This window comes from Anser anser, assembly GCF_964211835.1.
Source record: "Anser anser genome assembly, chromosome: 8".
NCBI lineage: Eukaryota > Metazoa > Chordata > Aves > Anseriformes > Anatidae > Anser > Anser anser.
In genome coordinates this window covers 24,450,906-24,476,864 of record NC_139728.1, presented here as the reverse complement: position 1 = coordinate 24,476,864, position 25,959 = coordinate 24,450,906, and the positions used below count along the sequence as shown (strand labels likewise).

Genomic DNA, 25,959 nt, shown 5'->3' with positions numbered 1-25,959 from the left:
ACACACTGTCATAGTTCAGTAAAGGCCAGAACCTTTTGCAGAACACCTTGCATGTCCTGTCTGGGATCACTGCTTTCAAGCAAGGTCTTGTACACGGAAGGCTTTATTCTGCTTAACCCTATATCAGTCTCTTGCCTTCCTCCCAGGGAAGGTCCGACAGAGCAAAAAGAAGAAAAAAATCACCTCCTGTGGGGACACCCCATGCTCAATTACAACTGGTGTTTTGGGAAGAATGAGAGAATCGTTTGTGGTGTTCATGTCAGTGTCTGAGAGATAGAATATAGGAGGCAAATCCAGTGACTGTGTTAGTTGCATTGCGGAATACTTTGTGCTTCACTGCTCCCCTGGGTTTGAGCTGGCAGGGGAAGGAAACCTTGATTGCTTTTTCATTTCTTCTCTCCTCAGAATGATCTATGACTCTTCTTAGAACAAAATACATTGGGAGGTAACTACCCAGCTATGTCCGCCATTTTGTGCTTCTCCAGTCTTTTTTCCACTACTGTTCCTGTTGAGCTCTTGGTTGTTTTATGAGGAGAATGAAAGCATAGCCCCAGTGGGTGATAGTGTTCAGGCACAGCTTTCTAAAAACATCTTTTGTGATCCATACATGATTTTCTGCATGTTTTTTCTCTATTTATCCATTGGCCTTGAGAGATTAGAGATGCTGGACAAGAGGATTCAAGAGTTGCATCTCCTGAAGGCTGCAGATGTCCATTCCAGAAATGCTTTTTTGGAAGGATCCGTAGGTGCAATGATGTGGCTCTGAATCTCAGAAGCTTAGAGTCTGAATACAGCTGTATTGAGATTCTCAGTCCTCTTCTGTAGTTCACATGTTTATGCTCATTTTTTATATGGGGAAATTTTAACTACTGAAGTTAATCACAGACAAATTCACAGCAAAACTGGAAAGAACGGAACAAAGGTGTCCTGGCTGCTCCTGTAACTGCTGGACTGTTCTGTGAGTGGTTGGTAATTCCCTCTTTGCTATCTTGGCTGAAATTCTGACATAAATTATTCCCTTATCTTTCAGCCCATGCATACTTGTAGCAAACAAACATAGCCTTAGCCCTCTCCGCTGGAGAGAGCTGATAGAGAATTGCTTTATAACATGCCCTAGCAATATCTTTTGAATCCCTGGATTTTAAAGACAAACTGAAAAGATACCAGTGTAACTGTAGTATTGCAGGTGGAAATATCTTGCATCTGAATATTTTATTTCTATATTTTAATTCTCTCCTTTGTATAAAGTGAAAGCTACTGGGACAGCAAGCATTTCTAGAGGGATGATAGCTGTGAAAAGGAAGAACAAGATAGGTACCAGTTAGCATTGATTCCTTCCCTAAAGATGAGGCCCACTTCTCTTGTGGCTGCAGGCAGCTCCTCAGTGTTTCTACCTATCTTCACTACCCTGGAGTTCAGTTAAGAGAATTCTGTGGAATGGCTGAAGATTTTTATACTGCCACTGGTGGTAACTGGAGAAGTGCTACGTACGTAAACTACTGTGTTTGTCTGGTGTATGATTTTTAAAAGATAAATGCTACATGTTTTGGTTTGTTTAGTTTGCAATATGATACTGACAACTGCAAGAAAAAAGATGAGTGCCGTAGATCAGAGTTCATTTATTCAAATACAGATGGGTGTGTTCTGACTCTACAGAATTTAAGGAAATAGTATTGAAAGGCACACAAACAAAATGACTTTTAGAAAAAGATGGCTATAATGCTTTTTTCCTGCAGGTGAACTTTACTTTCTTGTTCTATACCATCTGAAGGACACAAACATTTTCTGGGATTTTGGGAACGATTTCTGGGGTTCTGGGATTAGGCATCAACTTTAACAAGATGATATATAGCTTTGAGGAGACACATTTGATGTACCACTTATCCTTCCCATAATTTACTGCCTGCCTGTGGTCTCTGGAGGGCAAGGGGTTTATCTACACTCCAACCTGACTTTATAAATAGCAAAGCAGGAGAGGGAAAATGAAAGCAGGCTGGGGACCTGTCTGCTAAACTGTTATGATATGACGGTGATGCAGGTAGGTGACATTAAATGCTGCTGTCTGCATCCTTAATTATGAGTTGTCATCACCTTGGCCATTTGAGGACGATAATGTGCTGTTCATATTCCAGATTGCTGTTCTTATTCATAGGACCGTATGTTCTAATGTTCAAAAGAGTATCTATAATTAAAAAAAAAAAAAATCAGTTTTTGGTGGGAGTGTTTTTTCAGTGGAGAGGAGGAGTGAGGGAGGATGATGTGAGTGTACCTGGAATGGTTTTGTATGTGGTTAATTTTCCTGCCTCGGAAGGGTGGCAAGCTGACAGTATCAGACCAAATGGAAAAACAGTTGCTTCCAAGACTTAATGAAGATTAAAAACAAACAAGTGGGTCTGGGAGGTAAGGGGAATCTTCATCTACAGTTACTTGCCATTTCTGATTTTGCAAATAGCTTTGCAGTGTCATTTGATCTGCTTCAGCGTAATTTTACCAGGAGATACTTCTGGCCTTTTGCTTTACAGTCAGATCCCTTTACTGGGCTATTAGCTTGAAAATGCAGTCAAGTATTAACATCAAAACTGTTTATGTAACCTCCCACTGCATGGAACCCCTCCAAAATACCCTGCAATTGAGGGAAGGATGGGGAAGGAGAAGATGAAAAGCGAGAGCTGGGCAGAAATTGTGCCTGCTCTGGGATTTAAATAGGTCAACTCATTTCAGTAAATAGAAGTTAGGCTGTTGATATATGCCCATCTAGTTAAACTGTCATCAAAGTTCACTTAGCTGCAGTCTAGCAGAGGTTGTTGGCCATCAAAGAGATGCATCAGGCATTGTTAAAAAGGACTTGAAGGAAGAGGAAGGAGGAACAAAGAAATAGCTAGGCAAGGAGATCATACAAGTATTACACTTTCAGATTCCTGGTGGCACTGAAACGTGTTGATAATTCTTTCAACATCTACCTTCAGAACATTGAGTCACACGTTCCTACCCTTCCCCTGTGTTTGTCCCTTTAGGATGCTTGCATATAGCATAAGTCTAAGTGCTCCTTTTTCCCTTTTCCTGGAATATATTTAATCTCCTTTGAGCAAGAGCAAACCCAAATCCCAGGGCCTCTGAATAAGGGGGAATTATGGTGGAGGAATACAATGAATGTCTTAATCCTGTGTCACCCTGTCTTTGAGACACTGTGTTACATTAAATTGATTTTGCAAATGAAAGCTAAAAGCTAAGCAAAAGCCCCCAATCTATTTTGCCTAAAGATGATTTTAGTGCTCTTTATGTTCCCCTAAATGACAAACCAATTTGTTACCTGCCTACATAAACATTTGCCTATATTAGTACCAGAAATGTTTTATTTTTATTAGCCCAAACTTTATCTTTTTATGAAGACGCAAGGGCCCAATAAAATTAGTGTGCAAATATAATACCCAATTTGCATTTTTCTGTGGTCAGCAGAAAAGCTGAGCAAAATCAATTTGATATTAGGTCAGCATATACATCAATAAAGCATACGCACACACAGGACCATTGTAATGGTCCCTGTAATTTCTACGCTGCCAGAGTAGAGAGATTAAATAATATTAAATGCCCCAAAATAGCTTTGCTTTTAAGAGGGATGTAAAAAGAAAAAGAAGAGAGACTTTGGCATAAAATAGGCAATAAAGGATAATAGTTGCACAATCTCCAACTTTAAAACATTGTGACAATGATCTCAGAAGCAGGCTTCCTGCTAAAAGGCCCCAGTTCAGCAAAGCTCTTATGCCAACACTTACATTTAAGCCCATTTTTAAACACAATAGAAGTCTGTCAAACTAAATCACATATTTAAGCACCTGACAGAGTCAGGGCCAGAGCCTGAACGAAAATTTGGAACTTGAGAGGGTTGGATCCAATTTTGAGCGCGATGCGTAGGACCGCTGCTGGGTAGAGTCCAGGCACAAGTGAGGCTTTGCTAAACAAAACCACTCAGTGCTCCAGGTGGGACTATCTAAGCATGGTTGGAAGGTGAGGGGAGTCAGTGAGCAGCAGAGGCACCGTGTGGAGCTGCTCCCCCTGCACAGAGCTGTCCTCACATGGATGCTGCATGGGAGCCAAGATCCTGCTTCCACCTCTGCCAGGAAAATGTGACTAGGGCTAGATGTCTGATTTGAAGAAACTGTAGTACAGTCTTTGCTCATCTCTGCAGTACAAATGGCACCACTTTTACCTTTGGCACCACTTGGTTTTTTTGCACTGCTCAATGCATGTTGATGGGATGTGGCCTGCAAACCAACTATAACAGGCAAGAAAAGCTTGTGTTTATTTGACCCAACCCAGTCTAGCGGTGCTTGATAGAGACCAGAAATGGTGTTCTTTTGTAGTGTGTGTTGCTGAGATGTGTACTACTACCTGAAATGACATTTGTGACCAGAAGTAACAAAAACAAATGGAATTAGGTGCTAATCTGGTCTCTCAGAAAAAGCCAGAGTACGGTAAATGCTGCTTGGATTGGATTTGCTAAAGCAGTTTAATGTGGCAGAGACTAGGCAGCCAGGACAGCAACGACATCAATGTTGGCTTTCAACGCAGATGTTATAGTTCTGTTGGACAGACAAGCCGAGACAACACAGTGAAGCGTAATGCAATATAGTTCCTTTTTATTTCCTCTGTGGAGTCTTCAACTCACAGGGTTTTGAATACAAAATGCTGGCAACAGCCCACCTCATGCTGCAAAGTCCCTGAGAAAGGAAGACTGGAATTTGTTTTGCCAATGGATACATGTATTTCAAGAAAATGTGTGGGCATTAAAATCAAATTAACGCAAGTTTTTTAGGATGATGGGTTTCCATTTCTTCTGATTAGAGCCTTCAGGTCTAGTATGAATGGGGTAAAATATGGGAGAGGAGAAAGGCAAGCCATTCCTAGTACCTTGCCCCAGCTTTGCAGCACTCTGAAGGAGTGGAGTTCACTTCCACATTCTCCTGCATGGGCGCCAGTTGAAAGCTTTCTGAGAGGTAGACTGCTGGGATGAGACTTACTCTGCCTTTGTACTTCTTCAGCCTTGGTAGTACTAATTTGGGAAATTGTGTCATTACCATACCATGGGTTTAGGACCAGAAATCTTCTCTCTCTCTGCAGTCTCTTTCTGAACTGGCATGGTATCAGGAAAGATCTCTGATGTTGAGCAAACTCTACTTTAGTCCTGTTACAGAACTTCATTTTGGTAGTGCAAATGTGATTTCATAAATTCATTATTTCTGCAAGAAAATTCTAGTTACGTAAGCTACTCCATACAAATAGTTGTTTCCATGTTATTATACCAGCATAAAAATGAAATGAAAAAGGTTAAGTGAATTTGCTGCCTTTCCACGAAGGTTTAGATTGTGTTTTGTCTCCTTTCGGTAGAAAACATTTTCTGAGGGACTCTGTTTTAGTTAGACTTGTGTAATCTGTAACTAAGAGTGGAAGTTGCCATTTACCAGGTGAGAGCTGAGGGAGTGTTGCCAATGAGACTGCTTCAAGTGACCGATTGTATGTGCTATAGTGTTGGAGAAGGAACGTGGGTTGTGGGCCAAATAATGCAAGTTGTATTTAGAGAGGTGAGATTTGAGTTGTTTGTTAGTGGTTAAGTGGGTTTCTTTTCAGTATGATATTTGCTTGGTGTTTATCACCATTGTGCTAGCTTTAAAGGCAGAATAGATGTTGAGCTGAGTTTAATAAAGTTTTAAAAAAATGGTGGGGAGGGTCAAAACTGTCATAATTAAAACCAAAAATCTCATCCTCTAAAAAGTTTCTTAGTTGAGAAGCTGCTCCAGCTCCAAATGGGCCACTATTTTGCTGACCACTTTGCTGAGTAGTCATGTTGCTGAGCATTGCTTGTGAGATGAGTCCATGCCCCTTTAATGATTTTTTCCTGAGAGGAGAAAACTCCTCCTCTTGCAGATGTCATCCCAGACTTCCTCTTTTGCTCATTAAATTTGGTTTGCTGCTATATCTCCTTCCTCCCACGCTAATCAATGTTAATGCAAATGATGAGGGGTGGTCATCAGCTGATGGTGTTGTACTCCTTTTTGCTGCCTCCCACTTTTCCTCTGCAGACAGAATTGACCCCACCAGCTGCTACGTTTGTCAGAGACATTCTTATATTTCTTTGCCTTTGGGGCTCAAAAACACCAGAGAATGGTGAAATTGGTGAGTGAATGAACAAATGAATGGTTGAGTTGGAGGGTGAGCATCTGTAGGACATTTAGAAGGGCTGAGGAAATAAATAAATAAAAACCTTGCTGAGATCTGCTGTCCAGTTCCCTCTTGAGAATAACCAAAAATGTATTGATTATTTCTGTGATTTTTTGTTAGGTGTGATTTACTATTGGGTAAGCCGAGCATTTGTAAGACTCAGGAAATTAAAAACAAACAACACCAAAAAAAAAAAAAAACCTCAAGTGTGGTGTAAGGCTCCAAATATCTTTTTGTGTTTAAGAATGTATGTGTGTAATGCATAAACCTAATTTAAAAAAAAAAAAAAATCAGTTTGGATTTAGTTTTCAGTTGCCTTTCAGTGAAAAAACTTTATTTCACAGCAAAGATTTAAATTGGATCCTGCTGTGTCTAGTTTTACTCCTGCTGTGTGTTCAGATCTAGATATCTAACTGAGTCCTGACCTCTTATGGTCTTTTAAGTTCCCAAAACTTCTTTGAAAGGGTGTAATTTTTATTTCCTGTTTGTTAACACTGTCAGTGCGCAAACGAAGAAAACATCCCGCTTGACCCATGAAGCATCATGGTTTCAATAGTGCGGGATTAACCCATGCAAAGTTGTGTTAGGATCTGTCTTCCTTCTGCTGAGCTGTGATTTGGAGGGGACCTGGCTTATTTTCACAGCCCCACAGGAGAAGGTTGCTTAGTGCACCATTAGCCACCTTTTATGGTCCACCTCAGAGGTCCTTGCTATTTCACGTAACAGGGCAAGTGATTTCCTTAATGTTATTCATATACTTACTGTTTCTCTCCAGTTTAATTCTTTTATTTTTTTTAATTTGTTTTTGAATGTTTCTTTCAATCAGAGCAGATACAGACCCAAGTAGTTAAAAAGCAAACGAACCACAAGCCCCCCCAAAACAAAACCCACGCTAATAAATATCATTTGTTAGCACTTACTGTTGTTTGGCACTGCTAAGGTTTGTATCAAGTGTAATGCAGGGTGCAATTGGCTTTACGATGTGAATGGCCCCCCACTGTTCTTCTCGGTGCCCCAGGGGGACATTTATCACAAGTGAGGGAGCAATTACAGTGCAGTTAAACTCACTGTAGTAAATCTTGGTTTTTAAAAAGAGAGCTAACTTTGTTGTCGCAGGTTTGGCTGCGTGTCGTTAGCTTTGCAGCCCTTGTGCAGTCTGCTGTTACGGCCTGGTGCGGAGACCCAGTGACGCTGCCTGCTTTAATTATAGATTGCACTTATTTATAATGTATGACCAATTTTAATAAAAGGATATGCTTTAATATTAATGTCCCTGTGTGTCCTACATATGGGACCTGGTTTAAGGATCTTTGTCTCTCTTTTTTCCCCTCTGTCACCTGCCACCCCACTCTGCTGCAGCGAACCTGCGTCCAGGTGCAGAACAGAAAGTGGTGTTCATCACTGCGCGTGTCCACCCTGGGGAAACGCCATCTTCCTTCGTGTGCCAAGGTGAGTGCCTGCAACATCATGGTTTTGTAACAAAAAGGAAAGATCAGATCTGGTTTCCTATGGATGCACTTGCTGGATATGCCCAATTTTGTTGGTCTGACAGAAGGATGAGTTCATGTGTTTTTTTTCCCATGGTGAAGACACTAGAAGACTCTCTCACCTCTACCCAGCTGTATGTCTTTTTGAAATCAGTCGGAATACATCATCGCTGAGACTTGTGAATGTTTGCGGAACCTGGTCAGAACTGGGCAGTGGGCTCTGAGGTTACTCAGGAAGACTTGACAGTCTGACATGCACATATGCAATGTGATCCCATACGGATCCTTTCTGTAGGAAAACCAGCTGGAAAAGCTCTGGGAGGAGTTCTCCATTATTTTTTCTTGCTGTCTACTATTTTCAATAATTTTTTCCACTGCAAAGCAATGGCCCCAGTTCTCCAGTGTAATTCTGAGAGGCCTCTATTTGTCTGAAGCTGCTGCTCGGAGGAGCACAGCTCCCAGTGGCTGACAGCTGTTCCCTGCACAAAGCATTCCTGCTAAAAATAGAAAGCAAATTACCCAGCTTGTATTTATAAAGAGTTGTAAATCTCAGGCTTGTGGGTACAAATAAATAAATAATCCTTGCATGTGTTCATATAACTTCATCGTATAGGTCTGAAATATTGTACTTATGGTATGTGATTTTTTTGCGGTGATAAATTGTTGATGGTGTAAATCAGCGTAACTTCCCCGAAACCAAGGGAATGTGCTAATTTACTGCATCAGCTCGGGTATGGCCCTGCCTAGCCAATGAGTTGCATCAATCAAGCATATGCAAAGCTTATTATATTGGCTGCTCGTAATGCTGCAGATTGGTTTGCAGCTGGCCCTGTTGGTACCTAAAGACCTCAGTGTGGAAGGTCTTGGCACAGTTTCATGGTCTTCTGTGTACTTCTCAGCCTGGCAAAGCCCCGTGTCTGGCACCTCTCTAAGGCAAAAGGTCAACAGCTGTCACTTCTGCTGTCCTAGCCCGATGGGCTAAGAGGATACTGGGCCTCTTCTCGTCAGTCTGTGTGCTAGCAAAGGTAAAATGTTTCCTTTAAGACAACAGGGCTTCAGGCTGAGAGCAGGGGAACTCAGCAAGTGCCTCATCTCCTGTGGTGGCATAGTCAATGCAGGGCATTTTAGTATACATGGTGTTTGTTAATGAATATGGATTTTTAATTGGGTGCTTTGATTCTGTTTGTGGCTGTTGGCATAGCCCTGCAAAATGAGGGCTGAGGCATGCTGCTGAGGTGGTATTTTGTAAATGAAGTTATTTTATTTTTATAATGGAGAGTTTATTTAAAACGGGAATAAAAAAGGAATGTGAAAAAGTGGGTGGCATGTTTAGCCTGATGAAACAACTGGATGGAAGTCATGCTCTGATTCTCTCAAACTGTTTTGTAGGAAAAAAAAAATTAAAACAAGAAGAGGGGGGGAAGGAAGAAAAAAAAATAGGGGTCAGTCTTGGAGAAGCACGTCAGAAACTTGCTGTGACTGCAGTTATAATGCACGCTTGACTCACTTGGAAATGCATGGATCTGAAGGCACTGAACTCTGCTGTGCATCGAGACATTCTGCCCAGTGCAGATGAAGCTGCCTTGTGTGTATAATTAGTGTCAAGACAAGTAGAAATGGCAAACATTTCAAGGCTGATGCTGTGTTGTTTCTAGTATTGCCAGATGTGAAAGTGGGTGCTTGCTCCATCTTTGGAAACTTTTGCATCGGAGGGTCAAAAGAAAGGATGAAAAGGATCCCTCGGGCAGTCAAGTGAAGGCACAATAAAGAATTTTATTTCTGGAGTCCTGGGAGGCATTTTGGCAGAGTTAGATGCTGCAGATTTAATATCCAAATGCAAGCCCGGTGCATACGGAATGTGTCAGGATTTTTTTCCTCAGTAGAGAGATTTGTTCTTGAATACTTGATTATACTCACCACCTCGTGTATTAAGATATGGAAGTTAATCCCAAAGATTCCCCAGGTGCAAGCAGGATCTCATGGAGGAGCAGAATTGTGACTGCCCAAGCCTGGAGAATCTGCCTATAGAGGAACCAGAGATAAGTTACAAGCTTTTTTTTTTTTTTTTTAATGTTTCATTCATTTCAGGGTCTATCTTCCTCTTTAAGGCACTAAGTGCATAACTAACTCCTTACCTGTCTTTGGGCAAGCAGAGTCTCTTCCTACCCTCTTTGGCCTGCTCTCTGCTGAGGATATACAGCTACGTGTAGTGTCAACACCAGCCTCCTGGGGCTTGACACTGGCTTCCTATTGTCTTCCACTTTTTGGTTAGGCAAGACACCCTGCAAAGGAAATTATCTAGCCTTGATTTACCAATATACACTTGGTCCTGACTATCGATCCTTTGTCTTCCGCTTATCCAAAGATGAGAGCTAAACAAGCATCGTTGTGTAACTGTGGGAGAAGTCCATAAATGCTCCTCTCCATTCAGGGCTGTATTGTTTTTGTTATCAGTCTTCGTTTTCCGTTATGAAGAATCTACTGAAAACTGGGGTTTGGATACAAATACTCCTTATCCGTGCAGATGTTATAAGTTGTAAACTTGGTTACACACCTTATTCTCCTTACAGCTGTGGAGTGCTAGCAGCAGTAGCCAGACCTCCCTAGAATCATTAAACACCTCGTCCAGCAGTTAAAAACAAGTGCCATAATATTTCACACATTGTGCAGCTGCTGAGCTGTAGCTCAGTTCCTTAAAAGGCAGATAAAACCCCAAAGGGCCTCCTCACAGACAGATGGATTAAGAACCTCTTGTTTCTGTTTTGGTGTTTTAAGAGTTATTACAATGCTTGAGGTTAGCCTTTTTAGGAAGTTTTCCTGATAGCTCTAAACTGCTCGTTGGGAAGTTCAGGGTCAGAGTTGGAGATTTAGGCACCAGAGAAGAGTATATCACATGAGTATCCTTTACATCCAAAGGTAGAACAGTGCTCTCCTTCCTCAGGCTGTGATGGTGGCCATGATGAGTGTTGATGCTTGTCATGTTTGGGGCTGAGGAAGTAGGAATAGGGTTGAGGATGAAGAGGCCTCTTGTTTTCAGTTTACTCTTACAGACCATTTTAGGGCATTTATCATGGCGGGGGGGGGGGAGAGAGAGAGAGAGAGAGAATTCATTTTACAACTTGAATTCGTCTCTCTTGGGGTGTTCTGATTTCTGAGTGATTTCTGAAGTTCAGATAGGACCAAATATCAAATAATACCTCTATACTTATGCAGCGTGCATGTGTGTAAAATGCAAAATCCATGTACAAGTCCCTACCATCCAAAAAAAATGGTGTTAAACCAGCTTTCTAAAGGCTTGGATTTCATTCAAGGTCTGGCAATAAGAGTATTTTTTCCAGTGTTCTTGTAGTCTTATTTTCCTTCCTCTGGCTGTTAGACTTGTTTTGTTGGAGACAGCAAATGCACGTGGAGTGTTGCAGGAGACATGGTAGCTAGTTCAAATTTTCCTGTATGTTTTTGCTTTTGCCAGCATTCAGCAATTGCAAATTTAAGCATGTCTAGATGTACGTAGGCATGTACTTTCCTCATAAACTTAGGATCTTCCGTTAGGAGGATGCCGTTTTTCATCTCTGTAATGCATTTGCCAATGTGGCATCCACTATGCCGTTTAAATCCAAAAATTAAGATTTCTTCCCCAAGCATTTTACTTTAAAGTTTGCTAGGCTGGGAGCCCGGGGTGGAAGACCTAGTGCGAGAAAGGAAGGCGAGGGATTTGCAGATGCTGAGCGTCTTGTACTAAATGCAATTTGACCTGATGCTGACCTTGAAGCTTATGGGCTGAATAGGGAACAGCCGTTAAAAAGAAAATGTAAGGAAAACAGACACCTGGGACTCTTATCCATAAGAAATGGAGCAAAAATGACTTTTCAATCAATCTCTTTTCATTACAGCTGTTTAAATGAATGCTCCCTCTTGCTTCACCTTAAATCAAATGATATGAAATGAAAAACCAGACTACACCAGTCAATGACTTTTTTGGTTTTCTGTGAGCATTCTCGATCTGCAGTTTTAACCCCCACCCTCTTGCCACTAGAGGGCAGGGAAAAAAAAGGAAAACTTTTGTACAATTTTTGATTTAAAGTTTGAAAAACGGGGTAGAAGGGGACAAACTGCCTGAAAACAAGTTTTCCACCAGCTATCTCTGCTATTGTATAATAATTCACCAGGCTAATGGGTTATTGAACTTGCTCTCTACATGACTAAGGTACTCTTCTCCGTCTCCATGTGCTGTGAAGGATCTTATTCTAGGACAGACTCCAAGATGTCCTCTTAGAAGTGGTGGAAGTTGTCTGGTTCACTTCATGTAGGCAGTGCCTTCAGATTCTTTGAATTTGTTCCTGGAGAATCCCTGAAGAAATTAATAAGAGTAAAGATGCTGCAACAAGACTGGAACTTGTTTTTTTTTTGCTTGTAGGAAAGGCAGCTGTATATGCAAAAAGTCATTTCTGAACTTGTTGCTTCTGCTTGGAATTTCTGCCAATCTTTGTCTTTTATTATGAGGAAAGAGGAGGAATAAGCTGTGTCTGGGTTAAATGCTTTTTTTTCTACTTCCTTCACTAAGCATAAATCTTTGGGCATTAGGGCATAAGTGATAGCTGAAAGACAGGACAAGGTGTGTTTTAAATGCAAGAGTAAATGCAGCTAACGGAGCCTTTACATGTGAAAAGAACCTTTCTGAAGTAACAGAGGTGGTCATCTTGCTTAGCTATTTCACGGGGATAAATTTCACCTAGAGAAATTAAACTGAGTCCGGTAGGCATTAGTATAGGATGCTTTGGAAGCAGCAGGCAGCTGTGCTGGTTAAAAGCAAAGTCCATAATGTGCCTGTTGTGGTAATGACGGGGGCCTCAGAAGCTTGAGAGCATTATCTGTTGGACTTCATCAGACTGAATTTGTCTAAATAGATGCAAGTTTTGCATCAGTTCTAACCTCATTCTATATGCATCATTTGTGATGCTCTTCCTTCTAGCAAGACAAATCTTCATTTCTGGGCTATATTTCTTACCAGAGGAGGAAACCAAATAGGATTCCACAGTGTGTGGGTATTACACATGCATGTTTGTTGTATTACTGTAAGGTTTCAGTTCTGTCTTCTCTGGCAAATGAAAGAGACTAGAAGCAAATGTGTATACTCTGCTGGCTACACCTAGGCTTAAAGAAGTGAATGCTTCCATATGTACCAAGTCTTAGCTTGTGGTTCATCTTTGGATACAGTAGGGTGCCCTGCCTTGGCCGTGCAACAAGTCTGGTGATTCTCCCAGACACAGGAATGCTCTTTATGGTACCATTGCCAGGGTTTCAGTTTGTCAGCTGCTTTTCTTTTGCCAAAGAAAATGAACTAAACAGAAGCTCCACTTTAAGGGAGTTTTACACTCTTCCCACCCCAAAGGTACGAAAATGCTGAGTTTACATTCCCTTTCAGTATTTGTTGTACCCTTTGCAAATCTCCTTTTTCACCTGCAATCCTTAGGAAAATGCATCGGCCGTTGCACATTTCTCATCTAGAGGTGACAGGTCTTGCTCAAAAAAGAGCAAAATCTTTCTATAAAATGAATGGTATTCTGCAAGATGTTATGCATAAGTTGTGGCAGAGTAGATGGGAACGCTCTTCTGTTCACTTAGCCACAGCTTAGCGCTTACAAGTAGTGAGGGGAACATGGTGAACAGAAGTTGCAGTTCATGGTCTCTTTTATAGGGGTTCAGGAAACCGAATGATAAGTAGACAAAGACAACAGAATTCAGCAGCCCAACCATAAAATGAGCTGCAGGGCTCTCTTAAAGTTGTTAGACTGCATTCATCCTTCTCACTAAGACTTTTTTTTTCTCTAAGTGCACAGCTCCTAAGCTTTAATACAAAGGGAAACACACTCTCCTTGACTTCTAAAGCAACATGAAAAACACTATTGTCTGTCCCTTGTAAATCTCCTGGATGGGATTTTAGTGTGAAGTATCCCAGGGGAGAGAGGTTGTTGTGAGAATATAAAACGTCCATATTGGAGTAATGGAAATAAAAGCTCCTCTTAAAAATGTTGATGTAAATAGACCATTAGAAGAATTTCTGCTATGTTAGGTGTTATAAGATGCCACATCTTGAATCAAATCACTATAGTGTCAGGCAGGCATGAGAGCTTACATGACTGGTTTCCTGAGCTGGAGAAAACTTTTAATGAGGTTAAATTTCTCTGGCTATGTAGTTTTGTGGCTCACTCTTATTGTGTGCTTTTTGGATGTGCCAGTGAACCCCTGCACAGAAGAGAAGGCATGGAGGTGGCAGGGTGGGAGTGGGGGTTGCAGTCTGCAAGAGGAAAAAGGAATCCCCAGGACCTATGAGAGACAGGCTGCCTTGGAGGAAGGAGTCGGGGCATCTGGGGAGAAGGCTGTGGCTGAGACACCTTTTGCTACCAGCAGCAGAAGTTGCTGTCTTATCTCCTGTATCCCCTGAGCAGCAGTGGGAGTAAAAAATCGGACTCACCAGGCAAGCTCACCCCCTGAGCCTAGCCCTGCATGCTTGCTTTGCGTCTTCCAGCAGAAGGAATGGATCGGTCTTAACTCCTCATCCCTGGGACAACAAGGTCAGCTTTGCCTATGCAGCTAAGAAATGTCAAGTGGTTTTGTTTGATTCAGTTTGCTCTTTGCCCAGGGCAGGCCTTTGACTACCTCTGCTTAACTAATCCTCTTTACAGTAATCAGAGTTAAAGGAGCCCTTGGTCTTCAAGAGAGAGAATTGAGAAAAGCTTCACTGCACAACAGCAGGCAAATTTGCTTTGTCTCTGGGTGGGATTGCCCAATTAATCTCTTAAACATACTGGTTTCGCAATGTTTCTTGACTGCTCATACTTCTGAATAGCATTATCTTAAAGATCATTTCCTTCCAGCCCTAACCAACCTGCCTGTAGGGCAGAGCACATCATCTTTGTATCAGAACACAGTGGCACTTTGTTGGTTTCTGAGGATAGGAAAAAGAAAATATTGCTACAGCTGACCTTCATGGTCATTTAGCTTTCCTTACTGTGGTCTGTTTTTCCAACTGGAAATGGCAGTCCAGGTGGATTTTCAAGATGTTCTTCTCTTTCCATTTATCAGTTAGGTCAGGACCATTTTACGTGCATATTGCTCTCTGTACAGCCATAGGCAGCAAGTTGTGCCCTTGTATAGGGAGAGGTGCTTTGCCCATGCTGCCCAGCTTCTCTGGGTCTCCACGGGAGCACAGGCCTGCTGGAGGTACTAGATGCCTTGCTTGTGGCATTGCCAGCAGGGGCTGTGCAGCTGTCCAGCTGGCGAAGAGCATCTGTGTCCTGTGCAGGTAGGTTTTCCCAAGAAACTGAGCTTCATATGCATGGTCAAATGCTGCTGGAGCTTCTGGCGCTAGGGGGAAATCCCAGGGAGAAACCTTGAAGTCTTGCCCCAGTGGAATTGGACCAGGGCATGAATATGCAGAAATCAGAACAGGGTTGGAAAAGCCATAGGGAAGTTGGGGGTTGTCTGTAGATTTCATCTACATGCCTCGGCTGTCAATGAAAAAGGAATGGCTGATAGTGAATAACTGTCATTAATTTCAAGGAGTCAAAGTCGTGAGCTGAAGCCCTTTCTGTAAGGGCTATAGTGTGTGAGATGTACTGATCAAGCTGCAGGTGTTGTGCTGGTATCTCAGGCTTCACAATTAGTTCTCTCTTCTAGTTTTTATACTTCAATCCTTTTCCTTCCCTTTCAGTATTGTCCAAGATCTTCCTCACAACTGATATTAATCTTGCTGGTCTATTGTTTCCAGCTTTGTCTTCTGACCCTTTGTTCCTTGCCTGCCCTGGCTCCGTTCAGCTGAATTGAACTTTTTGTTTTCATTTTGTTTTCAGTCCTTTTGTCTCCAAGGTGCCCTGTGCTTGCCTTCCTGCTCCTTCTGCAGTGCTATAACTGCTGCTCTGAGGAGCCGGCATTCATGTGTGACTGGGACTTGGCTGCTGGAAACTTTTCTTTGACACAAGGGCACCTGGGTGAGATTCTGCCTCTGCCCCTGCACAGATTGTTCACATGCTTTGTGTGTGCCTGTCACAAGGTATTGTGTACGTGTTTATAAAGAAGCATGTCCCCTTGACTTCTGCAGCGTAAAGAGCAAAGGGCCTAAATCTCCTCTGGAGGGCAAGTAGAAGGGACTCATGATAAAAGCAAGTTCCTGCCTGAGAGAACAGCACTTTGGGGAGGTCATCTTTGCTCTTGCAGTGCAGTCCTGCTTTGCGCTCTGAGGATTGAGAGGAGGGTAATGGGGCATGTGCTCCAGCCAAAAGTGGGCACAAATACTTTACCAGTCCTGCTTAATTTTATCTTGGAAGAAATGTAGGCAAAAATTGCTTTGATGGAAATCTTAATACTTGGGCAAACCTCTGTTAAATACTTTGTGGACAAGGAGTTAGGATGTGGATTTGGGGTGATTTTGAACAGTTGCATAGTTCTCTAAAAAAAATAAAAATAAAAAAAAAATTTACCTTTACCAGGAAAGTTGGCCCTTTAATGATAGATCCCTATAGCAGCTTTGAAATAAGCTGTTACTCTGCAGTGTGCGTGTCAGTCTGAAGTCTCAGTTTGTTGTTTTCAGTGGCACCCCCCCACCCCTGATGTCTGTATCTTTCATGCAACAAAAGAGGCTACTTATTAAACTTATTAAAACTGCATTTTTGTGGTCAAGATGTTAAAATTCTATTTGCTGTAGTTAAATGTTCTTCATCTCTGGTGAAACATGTGGACTCTTTTTTTTCTTTTTAGTGATGTTCCTAATGGCCAAGGATAAGAGGAAAAATAACACCTTGACACTAGCTTATGTGGTCACAGTGCTGCTAGAGTCTAAACCCATTGCTGCGAGGAGCTTGGGGAGAGGTTCTGTCTGAGGGCTTGCCGGCACTTGAGAGTTCATTTACATCTGAGGCAGGCTGTGAACATAGAGTGGAGCTGACTATTTCTTAAGCAATTCTTATTCTGGAACAAGAGCATCATATTCCTACTTAAATATGCTTCAAAGTAGGTTCTGTAATGAGCGTCTCCAAACAGAATTCTTTAGGAAATGCTGTGGGTTTTTTCTTCCTCAAACAGCAACAACAAAACTCCTCAATGCTTAGAGAATCCCTGAAAGTTGTATCTTGCTATCTTCCTCCCTTGTGCTCTTCAGATGGAAACGTGTACTTTATACCCTCCTGGAGAATTTTACCTCTTCACAAGCAGACATGTCAGTTGCTTGTAGCAGCCCTACTCACGTGAGGATAGTTTGCTCTCTGGGTATTCCTTCTTCATTGCTAATTACCATCACCTTCAGGATTTACAGCACAGCTCCATTTTCACAGTAAGGTTTTCTTGGGGGTTGTGTGGAGATGGGGGGCATACAACATATTCTGCTCCTTAGCAGCCAGGAGCTTGTCTCTGACAGGCAGTGGCCCTAATTTTTTTCTCTGGAGCTTATTCTTGCCTGGATACCATGCACTGTAAATAAAAGAACAGATCCCTCTTCGTTGGTGAGGGGCAGACTGCTGCAATGCTTTTCTTGTGTAGACATGTGGTCACCTTGTTGCTTTTTTGTTTGTTTTTTGTCTTAACAAAAAAAGCAAATCACAGAAAAAAGCTTTTCCCTGCTGGAGACTGGTGTAAAGCAGCTACCCAACACGTCCCCTCCAGCAGCTCTGGAAGCAACCTGCAAATACACAACTTTCATCTCAAATTCAAGGGGAGAAAATTCAAATGCAGCCAGCAATTTCTTGGCGATTGCATCTTCCCAGAGGATTAGGTTTTTGTTTAATAAATCACCTTTTTTTTCCCCAGTCTGATCAGCTCATGAGTCACCAGAAAGTAGTTCAGGTGTTGCACCCAGTCCCTGCTTTCAATGTATGCAGAGGCTGAAGTTGGACTTTGCTATGCAGATGGATTTCTGTGCTTCATTTCATTTTTGACTGTTCTTTGATGCTGATCAGAATTGCTCAGCCTCCACCACCAAGGGTGAAATGGATGCAGACCTATTTTCTCTCACAAGCGGTTGGTTTTACTTGTGTGGTACTTAGGGATGTTTTTCTGAGGTGCAAACCCAGAGCAAATGTTTAGCTGAGTACGCCGCTTGTGACAGTGGCTACTGGCAAGTACCTGTGGACTGTTGAAGGTCAAGGCAACTTAACAGAGATGCTCCCCAGTGTACTCTTGCAATAATCTACAGCTGAAGGAATCTGTAAAGGATAGCTGCAAATGACTGCTTTGGCAGTGCCCCTCTGGTCTCTATGACAGAACTTGGTGTGCCTGCCTGCTTCATACCTATTGCTCCTGGGTCTCTATTTGACTGAGCAGCACATTTGCAGATGTTGGAAGCCATTTTTAGAATGTGTTTAAAAATATATTTTTCATTTTTCCTAACATTATTTATGCAGTGCCTTTTTTCTTTTTCACCGTGTATTAGATTTTCATATGTAAATGAATTCTGTCTCCCTCCAGAGAAATCTATCTTTTGCTTTCTTGGTTTATAGCACATTCATTGCTTGGACTGATCTATCCATCTTCAGTAGTTCTTATTTGTTTTCCGGAGACTTCCATAGTTCCTATTGCTACAATAGTTAATGCCACAATACTAAGAGCACAACATGGCTGCTTGTTTGCACTTACTGAATATGCAGAAATGTGTTATATGACAGGTCCTGGAGAGAGGTGTTAGGCCATCCATCCCTCCATTCCCACTTCCCAACTTTGCTAAACTAAGCCCACTGGAAACCCAAAGGTTCTTGGTCCCCAGGGAAAGGCAGAGCTGCCAGGCTTTGAGGAGGTAATTCTGAGCATAGGGAGTGCAAAGAGTCCTGGCGAGACAATACAGCAAAAGGCTTGAAAGAAGTGTTGTCATCTTTGGCTATTCCTTGCTGACCAGCAAACTTTAGTGGTTGTTTCCCAAGCAGAATAAAGTCTGCCTAGTCCTCCCTGGTGATGTTTTTTTTTTGTTTTGTTTGTTTTGTTTTGTTTGTTTCGTTGCTTATAAAGCTCCGCTGGGAATCTTTTTCCTGGTGCGGGCAACTCGGGAAACTTTGCACTTGTGGTGCAATCCCTTTGTTGGCCCCAGAAGGGCTTCTGTGACATCCAAGTATTCAGTTGTTATGGAGGGGAAGAGAATAGTCATCTTTCAGCCTTTTGGAAGCTCAGACTGGTCCTCAGTGGAGCACCAATAACATAATAGCCTTAACTCCAAAACTAAAAGGAAAAAAAATGGAGAAAAGGGACTTTTTTCTTTTCCCTTCTTTGCTAGTGCTGTGTGAGCTGTTGATGTGCAGCTGAATCTCCCCTTCAGGGCCATGGTCAAAAGACGGATGTTTTTTAAGTTGATAAGGACAGCAGGAAATAATGCAAGGATTCCTGAGTTAATTCTGCAAAGAATGCAAAATGCCTGCTTAACCATGGTTCATGCATTCTGGATCTTCCTATTCTGTATGCATTTTCCCCCCTTGCCATCAAGCCATTTTTCAGGATTGTGATCCTCTTGTCTTACACATCAGGGAAGGCAGAATCTCCCTGAATATTTCTGTTGTAGCTGTATTGAACATTAGTTAATTCTGTAAAAATTGAGGGCCATAATCCAGCAAATGTTTTTCTTACTGTCTGGAGGACTTGCACTCATGGGAAAGACAGACTTTGAATAATAATGATGACCAAACACATCTTCTGAAGCAACATCTTTAGAATTATTCTGATAAATCCCAAGTAATTCATTAATAAAGCAAGATCATCTGATTCCTGCAGTGTATCCCCAGAAACTCTTTTGTTTTCTCCCAGGAGGAAAAGAGAGGCATCATCCAGGGCATGTTGGTAGACTCATTTTGATGCAAAGAGAACTCCAAGCTCCTTACAGCATATTAGGAAAATTAAAGAAAACAAAGCTAACCAACAAAGCCACCCACTCAGGTTGCGCTGTGCACTGAATTTATGAACCCTTCGGGCAATCCTGCAGCAGCTGCGCACTCCTGCTGATATGTCCTCCCTTTGACAGCCTGACACGTTCTTTCAAGTCGATTCCACAGGTTTTGCTGTTGCGCCAGTTTTACCGGAGAATTGTATGACTGCCCGCGAGGCCTGGGGGAGATTAGTTTGTAGTTAAGCAAGCTACATCAGGGTAATTAAGTGGCTGAGGTATGGATTCATCACTGCAGAGGTCAGGAGGCAGTCTGCTCCTTTCTGTTTAGTCTTGCACTTACCAGACAAATCCTGTCTTGGCCTCACTCTACTTCCTCATGTGGGTATATATATTTTTTAAGTTAGTGGGAATCCCATTTCTGTAAGGAAGAGGAGACAGACACCATGAAATAATGGGAGAGATTAACCTGATGTATACCACCTGCACTCATAGTGAGTAACCGGGTGCTGCTGGAGAGAGCATAGGAGTCCCATGTGGCCAGAGCCATGGTGGCTTGAGGTGGTTGGGGCCACTAACGTCCTGCTGCTTCTCTGATCAAGTGTTCAAGCAACATGCTGCTGCCATGAACCTCCAAGGCTGAAGCTGTTGAGAAGCAAGCTTTTTTCATAGATCCATGCCTTTTTCTAAAGTCTGAAAAGACCCGGAATCCAAAATCAATTGCAAAATGGGTCCTGAGGCCATAAATTGCTGGCTTTAATGAATGGGAGAGAGGTTCAAACTGCTGGGTTCCTCCAGGTCTCCAGCTGCTAAACAACTGCCAAAACATGAAAGTGAGTCTTACAACATGCTAGAAGACTGTTTTTGTCAGAGTAGCCTTACTTAAATATGACCTAGAGGATGGCAGTCTTTTGTAATGAGACAGTCCTTGTGGTCTTCACTCATATAAGTTCTGTTGACTAATTTTATATTTCAAGCAGAACAAGGCTCTGGTTATAGAAAATCTGGAAATTTTTCAAAGTAGGAACAAAACTTGCCCTCACAAAATTCTTAATTGTCTCATCTGTGGTTGACAACTTCAACAGGCAAAATTCAAATACCACATTTTACCCTTCTGGGGTGATCTTATGAGAAACCACCTGTGGTTTCTGCAACACATTCAGTGTTCTTTGGTTTCTTTAGAAGAAAAGATGTCAGTATGTTGAGAGTACTGAAGCCTGCATTTCTGAAGTGGCCAGCAGTTCTCATAGTCTCTGTTACTGGAAGGTTTTCCATCTTAGACTCTGCGGGGCTGGGTTTTAGAAAGTGTTTACATTTGGGGCAAGTTAGGGGAGGGAATGGACTGTCAGTGGCACAGATCTCCAGGTCTCCTCTAGTTGCATCTGGGCGAGAACAGAAAAGTTTCAGAATTTGCACAATACGTAGAAAACCTTTTTATTGTTGCCACTTGCCACGTTTCCAAGCACAGTCAGCACCAATGAGCTTCATGAGTTTGTTTGAAAAATCCATCTGCTGGTTTTGGCCCCAAAGATACCAGCATTGCTACCCTGCAGATCCAGCCATTGCTATCTCAAGTTGAACATGGTGAAATAGCAGACTCTGGTAGCAACCTGCCAAAAATCAGCAGTGCTAGAGACCTCGATCAGGCATTCTGGCTCCTGATCCTACATCCTAGCCACTGGGAATGCCAACTTTAATTATGTTTTACTGGCAATGTATATCTATATCTTTTCAATACTAAATCAGAACATTGTGCTCCAGCCCAGCACCAGCAGTTACACATCCTCCAAAGCAGATGTGAATCTTTTTATGAGGAAAGAGCCACAGTTTGTAAAAATACATAGGAAATCCCAAACACTTCCCACTAATCTTTTTGCAGTGAATTGATTCTACTTCTCTACTGCTGATTTGTGGCTGACTTGGTTCCACTTGTATCCATTCCTCCGCTTGGTCATCCTGCTGGAAATACATCTAGAGCATCATGTTCTGGGACGTGGCTGTAATTCTTCAGTGTTTTGAGGCAATGTTTGCATGGTCTCAGTGTAAAAATCTAGCAGAAACAGTGAGATAGTCAATGTATGTGAAAAGTAGATGGTGTAAATGTACCCTTTTGTGTGAAAACAAGGAGTGCCAGTGTAAGTAAATAAATTCAAACTGTTTTCCATCCCACTCTGTCCCACGCTTTGTTAATCAGCAGACTCATTAAAATGGGCAAGAAGGCTTGTCTGGTGGCATAGCATGGTCCATCTTATCTAGAGGTCCTGTCTGGTTTTACTATTGCAAGTTGTTCTCAAATTATCTTTGAATTTGTAATCTCTATGTCATTTGGGACTGTAATATCAGAAATATCTTCTGTTTCCATGCAACAGTGTGAGAAGGATTTTTATAACTTCATTGGGTATTCTGGAACACTTGAAATATTTGGGTCCCAGAATGGCCAGCGCTGTTTAATTATAGAGCTGTGTGATAGTAATGCAATTACTGCTTACCATCTTCACAAACTATGATCTGCTGATTTGTCTGAGGTTTGTCAGACACTCTGACAGACACTCAGACAGGCCTGCCACTGTTGTGGTCCTCCAGCAGAGAATTCTTTCCCCTCAGATCACTGCATGCAAGAGAATATATTGGACAAACCTGGAGGGGTGGCTTGCCTAGATTAAGCTCAAATACTAAATCTTGCTGGCAAGATCTGTTTGGGAGGCTCTTGACTGCTGTTCCCACCTCTTGCTTCCTTTGTGGGGGCTTGTGTTTCAGCCCCACCGAGTGCCAGATAAATTATTTGTGGTGCTAACTGAAGGGCAGAGGGAGGGGAGAGGTCAGAAACAAACATTGTTTTTTTAAAAAAATCATTCTTTAAATCAATTACTCTGTGCTTACTGAGTACATTAAAACTTGAGTTAAAATCCATAGTGCCTTGCTCTGCCATTTTAAGCATTTGTTGGTAGTTGTTATCAATTCCTTTGCACGCAGCCCCTACTGCAGAAGCAGAGTTTTCTCTGGAGCTGACATTAGCACTGTTTCACTGGGCTGGCAAAATGCAGTGAGCTAGTGCGTTCCCTGGGAGACTGGCTGTTTTCCATTTATTTCACTGTTCTGGAAACAGGCCTAGCTGTAATGGTCTAACATATCTTAAAACAGGGAAATTACTAATTCAAGTCAGTGAGCATATTTTCATTTTAAAAGAGTAACAAATTAAATAAACTCCCTGCATTTTGCATTTGAGACCTCAGTGTTTCATCTGCTGTAATCTAATTCACCCATTCATTTCCTGCACATTCATTTTATCCCATTATTTGAGATTTCCTTTGCTTTTAATCCTGTGTTTTGAAGAGACGGAGTTACAGCAGAGAATAGATGAGAGAGAAATGGTAAATAAAAGAACAAATATGCCATAATATGGCTTGATGTTCTCCTAATCAATATGCTTATCATAGCTGAATCTTTAAAGTTAGGCATGCAACTTTTGTGTCTCAGGCTGATTAAAACTTTGAAGATAACTGAAATGGAACCATGTGTACACTCCATCAGGTAACTGTTGCTATTTGTTTTTAAAATAGCAGTGATAGATGAGGATTTAAAAAATCTTCTGAGGTGACCACGGGGACCTAAAGATCTCTCAGAGTGCTTTTAACCAACCATGCTCAAGTAATCAGATGTTATTTAACACTGAAATATTTACTCATCTGGCTGGGGACAAGTTGTACCATGATTAAAAGGCCTGGTAATCCAGATCAACAGGTGTGCATATGTTAGATGAACCATAACTGGGAATGCATCTAGTTCACCTTCCTAACTCTGCATCACCTGTCTTAATTGGCTCCTGTTTGTCATGTCATGGGTAATTGTGTCATTTAGTCATTGCCTCCTTTGAGAGCTTCACATCCATAGAACTACTGGCAACTTCTCTGTATCTTGTAAAACTTGACCAGTTTTTGCCATGTGGCACCCTCAGGTCTGCGCAGTTCTGCCCTGAGCCCTTCCTGGGGGAAGGTGAGATGAAATCCGAGCATCAGACTAGAGGGAACAGGAGGAGCGGGGACTGAGCTGAAAGATGGGGTCTGATGAATACTTGCTGATGTCTGTGCATGGTATTGCGCCTGTCTCAGTGAGAGCATTTCTCTTGCGCTTATGTGTGTACAGATGAGGGCCAGAGAGGGAGTTAATGAAAAACATGTGCTGCGCTGGATCTTCCCACTCTCTCATGATTGCAGTAACTCTGGGGCATATGCTTGCAGATATGCATCAGGATTGGCAACTGGAAACTGTTGACTGATATCCTTCAGGCACCGAAGTTTCCTTCATCTAACACTGTAACCAGCATGTCTGCCTTAGTACTGCAGTGCTCCTTCACCGCTCATATTTTAAAAATTTTGATGAAAAGCTCTTTTTTTTTTTTGGCATGAATTCCGGAAGGACCTCAGATGAAAGACAGTCAAACCAATTAAAACACAATTAAAACAACAGTGTGTTTAAAAAAAAAAAAATGGGTTTGGCAGTCTGTTTTTAGGCATTAAGGGGAGGAACCGCACTATGAGAAGGAGTGGAGTCAGTATCTGCAATGATCCTGTTCTTATGGTCACTCTATGTGATGGCCTTTGTAGGGACAATTCCAGTGACAGCGTGATGTTAGTTCATGTCAATAACCCTGCTGTGAGCCAGCTCTGCTCATTTATCACCACTCATGTGCTTTTTTCTCCTCTCCACCTCTTGCTGTTGTATTTAATATTGGAAATGCTTCAGGTAAGACATTATTGTATCATTTCTGCCACTGGCTGGTGCTGGAGGCTGTACCGAAAGCACGGGTACCTATTCTGTAGGTATCACATCGGTATGACATTGCTATGACCTGTGATGTAGGGCTCAGAATGAGTATGACACCTTTCCCACCATGCTGGGTTGGAGAAGTGTCCTTCATCTGTCATTTTTTTCTCTGTGCGACCACAAGAAAAAGGGTGAAGGATGAACAGACAAGGGCCCCTTGGCCAAAAGAGTTTCTTCACACCCAAGTAGTGACAAAACAGTGTCTTGCTGTTACTTACTGCTTGTGCTGTGCGAAGATAGGTCTAAGCAACTACGATAGCCTGTCATCTGATATGTTTTTATCATTGCATTAAAAAAAATCAAAAAAAGCCAAACCCTACATTCTTGTTTTCCTACTTTCCACAATTCTGCAAGTAGGCTTTTTGTGTTTGTTTCTCTGTCCTTTAACAGGGCCTTTCAATAGTTTTATACAAGCACGAGCATTCAGAACTCTTTTCCAGTGAATATACCCAATTGTTGTGTTAATGTTCTTTAACCTGCAGGCTATGGTGAGCTGACTGCAGGACATGAGCAGCTACTCAATGTTAAGAAATGGGTCCGAAGATATTAATCACTTCTTTCTTGGCATATACTAGACACAGTGCAGGATATGTTTGCATTAGCAGTTGCCATATTGCATTAGTATCTGTGGTAATTAGATTTTCAGTAATAAGAACAGAGCAAATGTATTATATAGTTATACAATTAAACATATTGTCAGACAGTGAAAGGATGTGGTGAGGGAGAAAAAAGGTAATAGAGAGTTTGCCTTGGAAGGAGTAAATACGGAGAGGTCACGCTGGAGATGGCAGGAAGCTTAAACAGAGTTTAAGGCAACTGATTGAGGAAATGCATGATTTCCACAGATTTTTTTCTGGGTAAGCAGAGAAGGTTGCTTTGCCGTGTTATAAGAGAGGGAATGGTGGGAGAGAGTGGTAATGAAGCACCATGAGCTGGGTTAGGGCAGAGACATTTCTGGTATCTGGTGTTGGAGCAGGTGGAGGTGCTGAGCTGCAGAAGGCAAGGGAAATTCCAGAAAGTGCGTTTAGCCTCAAGAAAGAATGACAGAGAAATGACTCTAAGTAGACAAGGTCTGGTCCTGATTTAGCACAGTTTTGGTGAAGCTGTGTTTGCCAAAGACTGATTTAAAAAAAAAAAATAAAATAATCCACTGTTAAAATGTTTGGAGTCATTATGACTTCATATCTAAAGGCTTGCAGTTGTCAGCATTTTTTTCTCTTTTCCTTGTTCTCAGTTCTTTCTTTCCTTCCCCTCACAACAGCTACGAAAAGCTCCTTGAAGTTAATGCAAAGACTACAGCTGATTTTTTGTGGACTGCGGATGAGCCTCTTCTTATGTCATGGCTGACTGCTGATTTCTGAGCTGTTCTGGTTCCAGGCAGCATCTATAATTACATGTTGTTTTTTTGAAAAATAATAATTTTAATTACTTTTCAGATACCAAAATAATCTATAGTGGTTTCTTTCTTTTAATTGGAGAACTTTTGCACACTGTAATGTGCTTGAGTAGGCCTATTCCATTATGTTATCTGTTCTATTTTGAAGACGCTTGAAGAGCCATTACTCAGTTACTGGGCCATTT

General features: G+C 41.9%; 1 protein-coding gene across 3 annotated transcripts in view; it reads left to right on the top strand.

Annotated features, from left to right (window-relative positions):
• Nucleotides 1-25,959, top strand: part of LOC310903394 (BEN domain-containing protein 5) — a 932,737-nt gene that overhangs the window by 706,659 nt on the left and 200,119 nt on the right. For all 3 annotated transcript variants that reach the window (XM_083846602.1, XM_083846600.1, XM_083846601.1), the window contains one exon: nucleotides 7,576-7,665. In XM_083846602.1, the coding sequence (XP_083702728.1) occupies nucleotides 7,576-7,665 (90 nt within the window). The remainder of the gene's footprint in view (nucleotides 1-7,575; nucleotides 7,666-25,959) is intronic.